Genomic DNA, 16,332 nt, shown 5'->3' on the forward strand with positions numbered 1-16,332 from the left:
CTTTCAATGTTTCAACAGGATACAGTTAAAAAGATTTGATTAATATTCCAGCCCCATCTCCCCTGTGGTTGGAAAGGAAACTGGGGGCCCTGGGGAAGGTTTCTCTTCCTTGGACAAATACCTTACAGTGTGATAACTTCACAGGGCACAACAAGGATAATATACACACATAAGCAACCAAGACAAGACTTGATCTCTCCAATTCTAGTCAAATGTACTCTTCAGCTAAGCCCTCTTTTAAGTGATTGGGAAGATAAAATGCACTGCATTATAACTAGAACAATAACCAGTGTCTTTTAAAGTTTTTTCAACTCCTTAACATGTCAATTCTATTGAAAACACTTTCACACCAAGTAAGATCTATTCAGATTAAATATTTTCAATATCTAATAGACAGAAGAGAGACTTGAGAACTTAAGAACTTGATAATCTTAGTCAAAACCCAACCCCTGCGTTAGTGCCCGCTGCAGACTAACAGTTTCAAACTGGTCATGTACAGGATAGGCAGTATGTCCCATTAGAGCACATGAAATGGGAAGACAATATATATATGAGTTAGCTTTTTAATATCCATTGAATTATCTGAGTGCACTCTAGGAACAAGTTTCCCTTCTCTGCTCTGCCCACCTTTTTCCTTTCACTATGTTTAAGATGTCTGTCTAGAAGCATGTCTATCTAGCATTACAATTTTAACAGTAATAGACACCAGAGAAGGGTGGCATGAATGGCACATGATAGGTGAACACCTAAGCCTGGGCCTTTAATTATATTGAAGGGAAAAAAAAAATTTCTTCAGCTGAATGTAAATCAGAGGGAGATTCTTTTATTCACAGTGCTTGTGTTCTGAAATATAATGATTTAATTATTTCCAGTTGCTCTTTTGCTTTTTATTCTTTAACACCGAACTGAGGATTGTGGATTGAACTGCTTGCTTCTAGTGTATGCATGCCACAATAGAGGCAGGTAAGAAGCTCACTTGACAGAAAATCTTTATTCTGTTTCTATTAAGTGCTCCTTATCACTTCACCATCTATTGTGCTGAGCTCTCTCTCTCAAGGTCCCTTTGTAACATAAATGAGATCACAGTAAGCTACTGATATAGAAAACTGCAAACTCTGTCCAAAGACAAGTCACAACCTCCCAGTGCCCTAATTCTACCCATTAAATAGGAATAAAGATATTTCTTTATGTCAAAACTTCAGCAAGGGAGGTACAGTAGTGTCTTTTTTCAAAACACAGTTTGGAAAATACCACTTGATGATACAGGGGGCTGAAAGAGGAGGAAAAGAACAGAAGAAAGAGAAAGAGAAAATGACCTGCAGGAATATTTAAGGAAACAATAACCAAAAATAACCGGCCAATCATAGAGTAATGATGAAAAGAATGGAGGTACAATTTATGTTCCTTTGCAATTTTAATACTGCAGTCACTCGCTTTTTTCCACCCAACTCACAGACAATTTTATTCCCATTCTCTCAGTATTATATTGAGACAACAAAAAATATCAAAGTGGCAGGCAATAGAACTTTTTCAAAATCAGAAAGCACAAGGAAATAGATAAAAAAGCAGATTTTTTTTTCCTTTTGCATCATGTAAAATGAGGAAAAAGAGACAGAGTAAAGAAAATAGAAATAAAGCATACAAACACTTTCTGCATTCACTTTAGAAGACTGTGGTTGAATTTCTCTTGCTTTACTTTTCAGGCTCCCTTTTCTCTAAAACCAACATTTTGTAAATATAGTTTAGATGAAGGCTTTAACTATACGAAATATCTTCTTTGCTATAGCTATTTCATATGTCCCTCTTGGCAGTGTTTTCACAGATGCAGCACATGCTGACAAAGAAGTTATTGGCAGAAATAACCCAAATAACATATCTGTGTTTGCACTCAGAGTTTGCTGACACAGCAATTGCAATTGATAAAGCACACAAGTCTTTCATACCCTGAGCTGAAATAACTACAGAACAAAATGAAGGCCATAGCCTTCAAAACATTTTTTTCACTCAATTTTTGCTCCTTTAATTACCTTGAAATTGCTTCCATGAATGGGCAAGAGCTAAATTATTAAAGCTTCTACTGCTCCCTTGTACTTACTGGGTTTGTAATAGATTAAAGTTGCTCACTACGCCTCTGCAGGATCTCTAATCTAAAACTCTTGGAGTTGTGATTAAAAAAAAACTGGCTCAGTGAACCGGATGGATCTCTCATAATTTTTACTGTGAAATAATACCTAAACACAACATATGAAAAGCTAAGCTGGGCACAACCTTGCAAAAAAACCCCAAGTTCTTCTCTAGGCATAAATTGTGGGGAAAACATCCAGTATGTATATTATTTTCTCCACATTCAGAAAGAAGGGATGATAGGCAATACTTAAAATATTTTCAAAATTACTAGGTAGCTTCAGTTAAGACTGATTATTTTGCTTCCCATCTGTCTGTCCTACACACCTTTCAGTACCTGCAATTCAGTTACTAAAAGGGTACCTGGTTCTTGTGTTTGTACTCCCCAGTTAAAACCTCAGTGTTGCTTTCTGAAGCTTTCCAAATAACCAGTGAACTCAGACTCTTTATTTTCAGTGCATAAAAACCACAGCTGAAAATAATCCTCCAGATTATGTATTTCTAGCACCAACAATGGTTAATTACAAAGAAAGTATCTTCTGACTGTGGGACAAGTGAGTCTGCAGGGAGTAAATGGCTTATTTTGCTTAGACTAACATGACACCCTCCCCCTGGCCACCAAAAAATAATTTTAAAAACAGGCCTGACAAAAAAAAAAACTATGAAGACAACTAAAAACAATTTGGATGAAACTAAATTAAAATATGGTTTTTACTGTATAGTTACTGCACTATAAAAATGCATGGACATTGACCAGTCTAGAAAGGAGCTACTCAGAAGTAAGCCTTCAGAAAACATGTCTGATGTGGATGTCAAGTACTTGGAACCAAGTGCTCCACTCTAATATCTCTTTTTCTACATGTTTATATAACTTACTAATACTGACACAGCCCAAGACACCAGCTTAACTCCAGCTATTGTGAAAGCATGTTTTCAATATTAAACCAAAGATTTTGATTTCACCTGGTTTATGCAATTATGCAAACACATTAATTTATTAATACCTAAAATAAAACACTGTATTGTACTTACCAGTTTTGGGGTTTATTGAGAAGAATCCCTGTGGATTTCCACTTGTAATCTTGTAGGTTAGTTTTTCACTTGAGCTCGAATCTGGATCAAATGCCTCAATCTGAATGACAGACACATCTTTAGGTGAGTTTTCCATGACCTCTGGGTAATAAACTGGTTCTGTGGTCTGAGGAGCATTATCATTAACATCCCCAACTTCTATGTAGATTTCAATGAAAGATGATAAAGGCACAACGCCTTGGTCTGTTGCATAAACAGTAAGCCAGTAATGCGAAGTAGTCTCACGATCCAGGTGATCTGCAGTCTCAATAATGCCTGTTTAATAGGAAGAAAGAGAAATAGAAAATGCTCAATAAGAATGCAGAAATGTGTAAAAATACAGTAAGCAACAAGTTTAAGTAAATTAATAAATCAAAATGAATACAAGTTCAAAACAACCAACATTGATTCCACAGTGTGTGCTAATATACACACACACAAAGACTAATCTGAAGCCACAAAAAATAAAATTACTGTAAGAGTTTTCAGCAATTATGCATCACTTACTAAAACAATATATTACTTTATTTCCTTTCCAACATATTTTGAAATACATCAGACCAGTTAGCACTATTCATAAAATCAGTTTTGCCTAAAAGATTAAATTAAATATATAATTCACAATCTTTTGAGACTTGAATGTCCCTCTTCCCTCTTTACTCATTAGAGTAAATTGTATACCACATTAAACTATCTGGTTTAGATGCCAAATTCTTGACCTCTTTACTATTATTCGTATTAATGAATTACTACTTAAATGCGAAACATTTTTATCTCTGTGCCCAAATGAATTATTTGGCTGAACTTTCTCTATATGCTGATTCATATTCACACAGACATGTCACAGAAAAAAAACCAAACGTTATACCAAAGGTAGCCTTTGCCACATTAGGACTAACCAATGGTTGCCATTACTCTGGAAATGGAAGGCAGCAAAAATAGAGGCAAAAATCTGCTCAATCTTACAAACATAAAATGAATTACCAAATAAGGAGCTACCATATAATTCGCAAACTTAATAAAAAGTTGTCTGCTGAGCCTACAGGAGATTGTCTAGGGCAGAAATGACTGAAGAATTTACACAGCATGAAGAAACACAACTTTATTTTTACAAGCAGCTTACTCGACATGTACAGCCATACTATGCATGTGTCACAAGGCTATGTGCTATGGTGTAACCCATTAGATGGGGGATGAATATTAAATAGAGTCATGGAGCCATGGCAGAATAAAACTTCACACTTTCCTTTTCCTGATCCAATCACTCCTACAGGGTGTCTGATTTGAGATATTTTCTTAAGAGAACTTAAGATCAACCTGATACATGTCAGGATGAGGAACAGAGTAAGCCCTTGCAACCATTTCAGTGGAAATTTTGAAGGGCTTTGTCATGGCTCTTACTATTTGTTATACTCTCACACAGCAGGACTAATTGGAACTGGAGCCAAGATGAGTCAAACTATCACCATGACAGCCAGTTTTGGACTTTGGATAAAGCCACATCATGTGAGTATGCGTGACGCGGCACTTTTACTGAGCTCATTTCCGTCACACAGATACATATATCTCTATATACTTACATATACACACCATCAGTCAAACAGGATCTCAATAAAACTATGCCACTGTTTTCACAGGAATTTTTTGGGAAAGGAATTAACTCCAAGTATTGTGTGCTTCCCACACTACAGACAGTTTTTTGGATACATTATACTGACTAAGCAAAATATTAAGGAATTACTTATTTATTCATTACTTTCTTTGCCTTGTGAAAAGCTGGTCTGACCATGGCAAGTTAAAATTTTAAGATGTCAATAAGATCACTTCAGAAGAACTGGAGGGGATTGAAACTGATGCTTAAACCTGCAAACTCCCACATATAGCATTTCAAGCAACATAGCACTTCAGAACTACCACCAGATGTCAGTGTGGAAATTGGTTTAATATAGCGTCAAAGGGAACAGAACTGGGGTAAAAAGGAGGGGCATTGCAATCTCAAAATAGGCATGAATTACATGCAGTCTATAAAAGTTTTCCCGAAAGTAAACTACTGGCTTTATAATTTCCTTTTTTATCTTTTTGCAGAACAACATCATCAACAACTAAGTTTAGGTGTTAATTAATACTGATATTTCACATTTCCGGTCTCTCTGCCTCCGTATTTACATTTTGTTTGATGACAGTTTTACTATTACAACAAAAAGGTAATACTATCCAGTAGTCATTGGATTTGTGGACTGGTTACCTGAATAGCTTCTGCATAAATTTCCTCTTAATGATGGACACAGCCTTGAGCACTCAGTTACCCAGATTCTATTTTGTAACTCATGGCACACTTTTTGTGTGACTCTACCTCAGCCAGGAGACTTGCTTGAGAGTAATCAAATTTGTTACTTACTGTGGCCTCACTTCTAAATCTAAATGCTGGATGTAGCATACAAACACTTAATCTTAAATCTGGATGGACTCTATGTATGCCTTGGAAAGTTCTGTAAGCCCTTCATGTCCTACCAAAGAGAAGACTGGATTGTATTAACTCCCTTCTAGCGAAGGTTCCAGCAATGCTGCTTTTTTATTTGTGATTCGTGCTGAAAAGAGCAACTGTTTTCATTTTACACATCCCACTTTCTAAACAGTAGCTGCACCAGAACTGGCATATTAATTTAAACACAGCTTTGACTGATTCTAAAGAAAGATAAAAAGAGACTCTTGTGGAAATGAAGCTCACTTCCTGCAATATGCTCACCTAACACCTACTTATTCTAGGTGTTAGGTGAGCATATTCTACCTCCCTAGTTATCAAAGTCCTCCTCAGATAAAAGGATGACTAAACCTATTCTACTTTCGTAGTGTATTAGTTCTCAAATGTCCATTCCCTTAAGTCACATCCATCACATGAGATGAAGAGGGAAAAAAAAGTACTACACCTGAAAAATTAGTATCTCAAAAAGAAATATGTGGAAAAACTTACAGTATGATACACTGCACATTGGCAACTTTGTCTTTTGGTTAATTTTTAATTTCAATTTAGATCTGCATATATAATGTAACTTCTATATATTTTACATTGACTTTGTAGAGAAAGGCTTAGAATCTGTCTGATGATCTGACCACTGGATGCGCCATGTAACACAGGTTCCCCAATAGGACAGCTCTGCTTTCATTAGAATGTCCCAATTTCCTACAGGGGCACTCACATAAACTCTAAGCATGCATTACTCAAAGTAACAGGGAATTTCATTGGTTTTCCCTTTTCCTCATGTTTCTCACTAAACTGATCCTGAATTTGAGGATGAACATTGTTTTTTTCTTTATGTGGCCTTTATAATTCCAATCTGAAATAAAAAGCATCCAGGAAAACAATTTTATGATCAGTCACCTATGCAAAACCATCTACCTAACTGTTTAATGCTAATAAACGGGTTAATTCCTGAGTGATTTTGTTTTAAAGGTACAAAGGACACAGTCAAAAATAGATGCAATAGACAGGTATGAATGTGCAAGTTGGGAAGCAGATGTTTGTGGATGTCCTACCCCTGGAAGTGTTCAAGGCCAGCTTGGATGGGTCTTTAAACAACCTGGTCTCTGAAAGTGAAAGGTGTCTCTGCCCATGGGCACAGAGTTGGAACTAGATGAACTTAAAGGTTCTTTCCAGCTCAGACCATTCTACAATCCCATGATTAATAGAGGCAACATCAATTTTTGACAATATCAAAAATGAAGACTCAAAATAACATTCCTGCATTATAAAAGCTATGAAAAAGGGAACAGGAAGGTACAGAACAAAAATTTCCCTTCAACATTCACATATTGAGAGCTATGGAGGAAAGGCCACCACACCTAGCTCTGCTCATTGCTCAAAGCTGCAGGCAATATAGCAAAGGAAGGGATGACTGGTCTATTAATATGACTCAGCTTTCTTCCTGATGTTTGAACCTGGCAATAAAAGGGAACAGATATACTAATCCAGCACATATCTAGGGGTGGAGGCAGGCTCAGACAATCAAAACTTGAATTTCTTCTGGTTCTATATCAGCTTTTATGTCACAAAGTACAATAAAAACTAAACACAACTAACTATAAGAAGTACTTCAGTTTTTTCTCTGCCCCCTCAACAATCTGATCTTACATCAGTAATTACAAAACGCAATCCTGTTGTCATTACTCTAGTTGAAATTGTTCCTGCTTCTGAAGTTTAACACTAAATCGTTCCTGATTTTACCTATGAGAACACTAATAGCTTCATTTCTAATTTCTATTGAACAATAATGAATAAAATTGCCTGAAAACTTCAGTAGCCTACTACACCTTCTAAGGAACAGAAGCTCAAAAAAAATGACTGATTACTTTTGTTAACAATGATAACAATCATTCTCCTACCAAATCACAAGTCTAGAACCAGTCCTTTAAGTACCATTGGTCCTTGTCTCAGTTTTCTGCTTTTGCAAATGTTGACTACAGTAGCCTATTTTACATTTTAGGGCAGCACAAGACTGTATGCTGCCTGAAAGCCAGCACTCAGCACTTTTGGAGTTAATAAATTCACTGGTTTCTAGTGTCAGTGGTTCTCAAGGCAACAGAGAAGAAACCGATCAGGAATTCTCTATCAAACAGAAATAATAAAACAATCTAATAAGAATTAATTTGTTTTAATCTTGCAAACATCTAGATCCATTAAGCATCAGTAAGATATTGATCACATTATCAGTTTCAAGAACATGTTTTGGCTCCTAGAAAGAATTTTTCCTTTTCTCTTTGAGTGGTGCAAGGCACATTTAAGGAATACACCTTAACTGCCTTTACTGTATCTTCAATGCTGTAAAAGCTCCATCTCCGCTCTAACTCTTCCCCCATTCACAGAGTATCTTTAATCAGCAGATTTCCCATCCATCCTCTATGCTAAGGCAGTTGGCTAATTTTGACTTTTACAAACCATTTGCTTTTTATGTAGCAAGACAAGTTGAGAAATCTTTCACATGTATGGTAATCCCAAAGACTTGCAAACATTTTATTCAAAACATAAGGTGAAGTGAGGATTCAGAAAGCATTTTTCACTTGACTGGCTGTGCAATCTTGAAACCTTTCAGGTGGTCAGGATAAAAAGAAATTTAAATTCAGTCACTAACCACCAGAGGGGAGCACAAAAGAGCTCTGATGAAATGTTTCTCAGTCATCTGCAAGAGGACATCAGAACTGATTTTACAATATTCATATTCTGAAATTTTAGACTAGATATTGTTCCCACTTGATGCAGTAGGACTTTTCTATCTATTTCATTAAAGGAAGGCAAAAGTCCTAAGTGACTACTGTGGAATATAATTTAGACAGAATTTAATGTGGAGGAATAGGATGGTATATGAATACAGCAACTGAGGAAAAAGCCGAAAGAGTAACCCCATTGGTAACAAGAAGCAACACTTCCCCCAGTTTAAATCCCACAAGACAAATCACTACAACCAAAGTCACTCTTAAAAAAAATAAGGATAAAATACACCTCAAATCTGACACTCTTACATATGCCAATTTTATCTAATTAACAAATGCTCAAACTATAATACTCCCAATTCCCAGGGATGATCCTCCTTAAGTGTGCTTATCCATAAGAACTCTAATTAACAATATTAATGATTCCATAATGGAAATCAAAACCTGCAATCATTTCTCAGCAAAGCATGAAAATGCAGTTTAGCAGAATTTGCCCTGGGAATGACATTTGAAGCAAACTAAGAAATCCCCGGCCTGGAACACGAGGCTTGAAATCTGATTACAAACTCAATTAATCTAAGTTTTAATAAGTTGGGTAAATCAAAAAGCTTCTTCAGCTGCTTTAAAAGCCATTCTGAGGGCTAGGGGGAAAGCAGTATTTTACAAATTGCACGAACAAAAGTTTTGGTCAAATATGACCTTCAACAAACAACCAATTCAACTCTAAGTTTCAAAAGCCAGTGGATTAAGCCTGTTATAAACACGGAGACACGCTGTCCTCAATGGCACTAGAGTGCCAGCACACCAACCCAGACTGCAGCTGTCCTGAATTCTAAACAAACAGCAAGTCACTGCAGGGTAAACTACCACTAAGGCCTGCACACTCTTTTAAACTAGAGATAAAATTGCTCAGCGCATACTGCAGTTTACTTTGTGAATCTCTGCTACCTCAAGACAGGCAACATATATTTTTCAGAAGTTACTATGTGAACAAGGGTCCGAAGGATTCCAGCTCCCAGAAGTTTACTTGCCAGTTTTTCTGAGAAAATTTCTGCTTTACATTTTGTGAAACTTTGCTTAAGTTGTTGTTAAAACAAAGAGTTTGTTAGTGGTTTGGCTACCTTCCTAAATAGTCTTATTTAATAAGATACTATTATATTTTAGCTTCTAATGTTATCCAATTCAGAACAGACAGTTTTCAGGTTGTTACCAAAATCTCCACAATTACATGGCTAGAATTGGCCAGAAAAACAAAGATATTTTATAAAGTTGGTATTTTCAACTTTTGATTTTTTGCGCAGCTCATTTTATTTGAAATTGCATCTCTTCTAGCCAATAACTTTGTTAATGACAGTGCAGTTCTTCAAACACGTCCAGATCACACACAGATGAACACAAATTACTTCCCATTCATCTCTTCTTATATGCTCTCTTTTTCTTAGATTTTTTTCCTACTTATTACCTATCATGATGTGATTAGCATTTTCCTGAGCTGTATAAATACAGAGGCTATAGCAGAGAAGACAGGATTAAAAAAACAGAAAACAAACAGTCCCCCCCCTCAAGAAACCAGGAAAGAGCATCTGGCCTAGGAAAAGATGAAGTGCTAGTCTGCTTCTCAGCAGACCCCAGAGGCCTTGAAGAGGAACACATCCACACTCTTTTACCCTCCTTTTCCCCTTGAGTAACTTCCAGAGGCACAGTCAAACCAGGACAGTTGGCAAGTGCAAACCCTATGTGCTCCTGTGTGTTACACATAGGGGTTTTTCACTTGGTTTTTTTTTTCCTCCACTTTATGATCCCTGTCAGAAATGCTAAGAAGAAGAAGGTGACTAGGAAAAAAAAGTGCATTCATTAATAGTTATGGTATCTACATATGCAAGATCAAACAGACTACAGCAGAGTATAGTGCACGATTTACAAGTACTACACCCATCTGTAATACTAATTGTGGCCAGTGTCATAGCTCAGATTCTTTCCACTTTTACAGCAATTAAAAAAAAAACCCTCTATCTGTGTTTCTGGTAACTTCCCAACCTCCTTTGATAACTTCTGAAGCTTCTGGTCATGACTGTAATCTGACATTGGGAAATGCCTTGAAGCAGCAGTCACAACCCTACATACCATAAAATGTTTTATAATTTGAAGGTTTTGAAACATGTAACCTATTGAACTCTGAAAAAAAAATTATTCTTTCCCCCAGGCCACTGTGCTACTTTAACTCAGGCCTCTACCAAGCACCAGTGTGTAAGAGACAACTAAACCTTAAGCCTACCATGCTTCTAAAATAGCAGCCAATGCTAATGTCAACAAAATTTAATAGTATTTGATCACTCAAGTGTAATAAATAACCACTTAGTAAAACCAAAACAAAGACAGCACAATATCACATCAGCCCTAATTTTACACAAACCAACTCTCCTTAAGCACTGAAAATTTTACTTATGTCCGGCCACAAAGACAACAAACTATTCAGTACATAAAACATCATCTGAAAAGCCCAAAATCTCCATCCTGGTAAGTCCATGAAAAAATCTCCCTCTAAAGAAGGAATGGCATGAGATTCCTCTTGCAAAAGTGAAATGTCAGCTCATCCACTCTATAAACACAGCAGAATACCAAGAGAGGCACAGCAATCTAACTCCTGAAATATTAAAGACTTGTGGCAGGCAGTGTGAACTTCTTAAAAGTATATACAATCTCTTCTTTTAAGAAAAGTATTATTTTTGACAAATAAGCTGAGCTGGAAAAGTTCCTTACTTTTATTGTGTGTGCACTTTGAACAGGAAGCATTAGGTGATTACGCCTCTATGGAACAAGGTGCAAAAGCCACCCAGAGAAATACGATTTGCTTTTCACCTCCATAGCAATTTAAAACTTATCAGTGACAATGCAAGCTACTCAGACTTCTGGCATCTTAAGATTCACACAGACTAAACAGTACTGTCTCAGAATGTAAATAATCCTTTCTTGCAGCTCTGAAGGAGAGTAAATAGTTGTAGCAACTATTGCTTGCCTTTGAACCACACATGAACAAGAGATGTTCACTGCTTTTCACTCGCCTCTTCTCCAGAAGCATTAATTAGGCAAAGACAGAAAGTCTGTAACCTGGCAACAAACCATCCATACTGTGTTTTCCATACCTCAGAGTGGGGCGATTTGTCTGCAAACACATCTGAGGAATATCAATGTGAAAAACTAATGATTCAGTCTAGTTTGAAATAGTTTATTTTTCCCTTTTCAACCACCCAGAAATTCTTCTGGTTTGCCTAAGCTGAAAAGCAAATTAACACATTCTGATTTATTTTTTAAATAATTTGGTGCTTTACCTTTTACATGCATCTTGGTTAATTGCATTTTAATGTTATGGGGAAAAAAAATCCACCAAAAACCAACCAACCAACCTAAGAGTTTCTCATGTACCCCAAGATAATATTGTCTAGCATACAATATAAACAACATAATCAATATAAATTATTTAGTTTGTTCTTAAAGTTAACGCTTGTGACATATATTGTACAGATTTTACACATTTGTTTCTTTAAATACTCAGTAAGTTACTATACAGTAGTTTTAATTCACTTTTATATGTATATAACATTTCTTCTTTATCATAAATAAATTTCTTCTTTATAAGAAAAGCAATGAAAAAATCTAAACTTCACAATTTCAGCTTCAGAGAATGGACTGAAAAATTTCTCTCAGGAAAAGCTACCAAAAAAAGCACTTAAGCTGAAAATATCATACTGGAACTATGAGTCTTTTGTCAGCATGTATAAGGGTAGATCCCAGGAAATGTAATTAAATTTTGTTTATAGCTCTTATACATAGAAAGCTATACACATTTCAGGTTGTGTCTTGCGTACTACCAGCTGAGAAATCATGCTTAGCTAGAACTGTTAAATGGAAAGCAACTCGTGTTGCTGTTTCAAGGACAAATTACTCTTTTTGTAACAAATCAAGGCCTGGAAAATTTCAAATAAAATCACGATCATTATCAGTAAGTTGATGGAACTGCAGCAGTAGCAAGACCTTAAACACGTAGAGTCCACCCCTGCTTTCTTTCTATCCAGGGACCACTTATTGCAAGTTCTGGGAGATGGAAGGGGAAGAATATCACTAAAAGGCACACAGAAGCCACCCTTAAACAGAGTGGAGGAGCCATCACCAGCAGAGCAGATTTAAAATTTTAACAACAACAAAAAAAAAGCCCAAATAGAACAAAGAAAAACCTCAATCATCATAAAATTATGTTTTATATCTCAAATTCAACTTCACTGCACTGACTAGATATAGCAAAATATATAGCCAAATCCAGTTTTTTAGCAGTAGCTTAAGTAAATATGATATTAGTACAAGCTCTCAAACTCCCCAGGTTTCATTACAAAACTACTGTATTTGAAATTAAGGAATTTCTATGACACTAATGGAACAACAGCAAGAGCAGTCAGTGAAGCAATCAGACACTATCAGTGTCTAGTGAAACCTGTCTCACTTTCCCAAGCCCATAGAAATTATCAAAGCTGTCCTTAGAAAATATTTTTTGGGGACAAAAACTTGGCATCCAAAGAGCCTCAGCATGTGGTCAAACCCAAACCTTGACATAAAAATTAAAAACACAAAACAGTTCATGCATCAATTCTCTGCTATGAGTGAACAGCAGTAACTTGAACAGCATTCAAGTAGAGAGAGAGAAAGGGTCACTACTGCCCTCTGCTATGCACAGCTTATAAACCAGGTAGGTAGACAGATTTGAAGAAAAACAGAATGTTCATCAGTTAAGTGCAGCTGTCTCTTAAATAAGCATCTAGAGATTGTACAAAGACCTAGAAGTAAAGATGTGCATAGTTAAAGTTCTACGCCAAAAACAGACTATATTTTAAAACATTGAAAAAACAGATTTATCAGGTACCATTATCATGTAAATGGGTAAAGTCAAATAAAAAATTATCAAAAAGAGAATTGTAAATAATTAGAAGCAGCAACATTTTAACTTCTAGTTCCTGCCACTTTACTTGCTGCATATTTCTACAAAAACAAGTCAAATGAACAGAAAACACAGTGTTCAGACCATTTATAAAAGAAAAATAGTTTTTATGTATGTTCCTAAAATTGTCTACATAAAATATTATGCCCAGAAATTCTGATTTGGTACTAGGTAGTCTGGGCTACAAGCAATAAATCTCCTAAGGTCCACAAAGATTGTGAACTTCCTTTCAGGAAGTTGGGGGTTGGCGAGGGGGAATTTTTGCAATTAGAAGATCCGTGATGGCGCTGCCTTAGAACTCAACTGATTACTTCCAGTTCAAAAAATCTTTTGGGACAATGGCAGACAGCTCCCATTGTCAGCCTCATTTATAGTTATTTTAATAGTTCCAGCTTATTTCTGTCAGCTAGGCGGCTTGTATGTCAAGCTTTCGGACAGGCAATATAATTGCTATACAGAGGAACAGTACCATGTTGCTAAAGCTCGATATGGAGAGACACAAAAACCCCCTGATGCGTCCACATTAGGGAAATGTAATGTTAACTCCTATGCCAATAGCAAAAATTATTGTAATACAACCAAATAAGATCTACGCTGCCTTGAAGAGACAGCAAGTAAAGCAAGCTTTGCTGTTAAAATGACCAGTCATTCACGATTTGAGAGAAAGCTTGTTAAAAGAAACATGACTGCACTTCAACATCAACATTACAGCAAGTTTATAAAATACTAGAGAAAGCAGGACAAACTGCCACCAGGTTCTGGGCCAGCACGTGGGATTTCGGAACCCACAAAAGCAGCTTCTGCATTACACGAGCAAGGTTTGTAGGATCTGAGGCAAGTCATTGCTCTGGCCACCCATCCCTTATTCAGGACAGTTTTTTGTCTCCAGATAAAGACACAACAAATTTCTACGTCCCAAGAAACTCAGTTACACAGTATTATAAAATTAGAATAAGAAACTATTCAAGCGAAACACTTTGGGATAATATTGCTGAGCTGTTTTAAGCTAAGTTACCTTCATGACCAAGAAAATTTCTACTAAAATGTAGGTGATTCACAAACAAGCAAAGGCTTTTACAGGTCCATTGTTTGAACATCCATTTTACAGGTCCATTATGAACATCATGGACAAAGAAGGAAATTAATTAATCAATTTTTTATAAAGAATGTATACTTGCCTCTGCATGAGAAACGCAAAGGATGAATTTCTATATTCTTTGTTAAAGCTTATAAGAATTTCTTAAATACACAAATGAAAAAATATATGCTTTTTAGAACTCTGGCTTCACCAGTGACTGCAAAATCCCTCTTAACTTCTCTATTAGTCTTCTTACTACTAAGGAATTGTTGACAATGAGTGTGGTAAGTCTAATAATTTAGCTGGGAAATGGGGAGCCTCTGAAGGGGAAATTCCTCTGCAAATGGCCCCAGGAATTTCAAAACTAACTGGAGTTGACAGATTAACCTAGGTCCCCCTTAGGCAGAAGAAGAGTCTGCAAGGAAAATAATGAGACGGATGGGAAGCCAATTATGCACAAGAGCAACACATTTAATTGTTCAGAAACTGGTTTGTTGATCCAGAAGGATCTAGCTGTTTAGACCTCTGCAAACTATTAAAACCTGGACAGTTCTGCAACAAGTATACTTTGAAACTATTAAACTTTACAGATTACAGGTTTTTTCTGTAAATCTCAGAGGTTAGTGACCATCTTAAATAAGGGAAAATTGTTCCATGTAAGATATACCTTTCCTGCACACACTGCATTTCTCTCAGATTCCCTTTTTGGTGGCAGTTTGAAACTGCAGCTTACCTCTTATCACTTCTGCAAAACACTGAAGGCTCCAGCAAGTCAAACAGAGTAGTCTATCCTTCAGAAAGAAGCTGTTACAGCTGTGTTCCACAATAACTCTGGCTCATGTCTAACCCACCACAAAAAAATTGTTGTTTAGCACATGTGTGTGTTATTTATGCATGGCTGTGGTTTGGACTACTGCAATTTTGCTTCAAGCTTTCAGTCTCCAAAATATTTTCAGTTGCAGAAACTGCTGGTTAGCAATGATAGTTTCCAGACCAGCTCTGAGCAAGAAAAGATACTGATTTCTATCAAAAGGGAGGTAGCATGTTGAGGAATACTGGAAATCAGGCTATTACTGCTGTTCATGTTACTGCACCAGGTAGCTATATACACAAAAGCACTTAATTACTGCCAACAGAAATGCTGCTCCCAAGCAGATTTCTGTGTACAAAGAAGATCTGATATACCTCTGGGCATGCTAATGATAGGAGAGCAAAGCAAATTGACAAAGTCATGGAAGGAAAGCATCGGGGATTCAGTGACATCAAAAGACATTTTCATCCCTGTTCTAACAAAGTCAGATGTATTAACCTACAAAGTATCCATTTACTTATTCAGACTTTATTTCTCGTCCTGTCTCCAGAGGGGATTCTACATTGATCAGTACTGTTAAACTAATTTTTTATTAGCCTTATTTGCCTTTGCATATGAATCAAATTAAACACAAGGCCATACAGAGAAACATTTCTGAACTTGTCTAGTTTTGAGTAAAATTTTAAAGCCAGAGGAATTCTGAAAGCAAAGAGTTTTGGTACCATAAAATTATGTTTATTCTCTTTGCTTAGGATTACTGTATCAAGCAAATGACAAATCCTCAATTTCCAAGCAAATTCTTAGAGCACACTGAAGAACCAATACATAACATCTAAAATGAAGACTTTTAACTAGAAAACTAGAGATTATTTATCAGATGTCAAGCATACCTATTTGTGGGGGTCCTGGATGCTTGCTGTGAAATAGTTTCAGTCTTTCTCATATAAACAATGGATAACTGCACATGCAGTCTTAATCAACACTCTCCAGAATAAAAAATTACTAATGGTAGTAGAAATTAATGCAAGTTACAGTTAAAAAGTATAAAAATCTATA

At 36.3% G+C, this 16,332-nt stretch overlaps 1 protein-coding gene across 1 annotated transcript in view; it reads right to left on the reverse strand.

Annotated features, from left to right (window-relative positions):
- Nucleotides 1-16,332, reverse strand: part of FAT1 (FAT atypical cadherin 1) — a 103,685-nt gene that overhangs the window by 62,764 nt on the left and 24,589 nt on the right. Inside the window, exon 3 of the mRNA XM_066548364.1 lies at nucleotides 3,157-3,471. Within this exon, the coding sequence (XP_066404461.1) occupies nucleotides 3,157-3,471 (315 nt within the window). The remainder of the gene's footprint in view (nucleotides 1-3,156; nucleotides 3,472-16,332) is intronic.

Source organism: Molothrus aeneus, chromosome 4 (genome assembly GCF_037042795.1).
Source record: "Molothrus aeneus isolate 106 chromosome 4, BPBGC_Maene_1.0, whole genome shotgun sequence".
In the NCBI taxonomy this organism is placed as follows: domain Eukaryota; kingdom Metazoa; phylum Chordata; class Aves; order Passeriformes; family Icteridae; genus Molothrus; species Molothrus aeneus.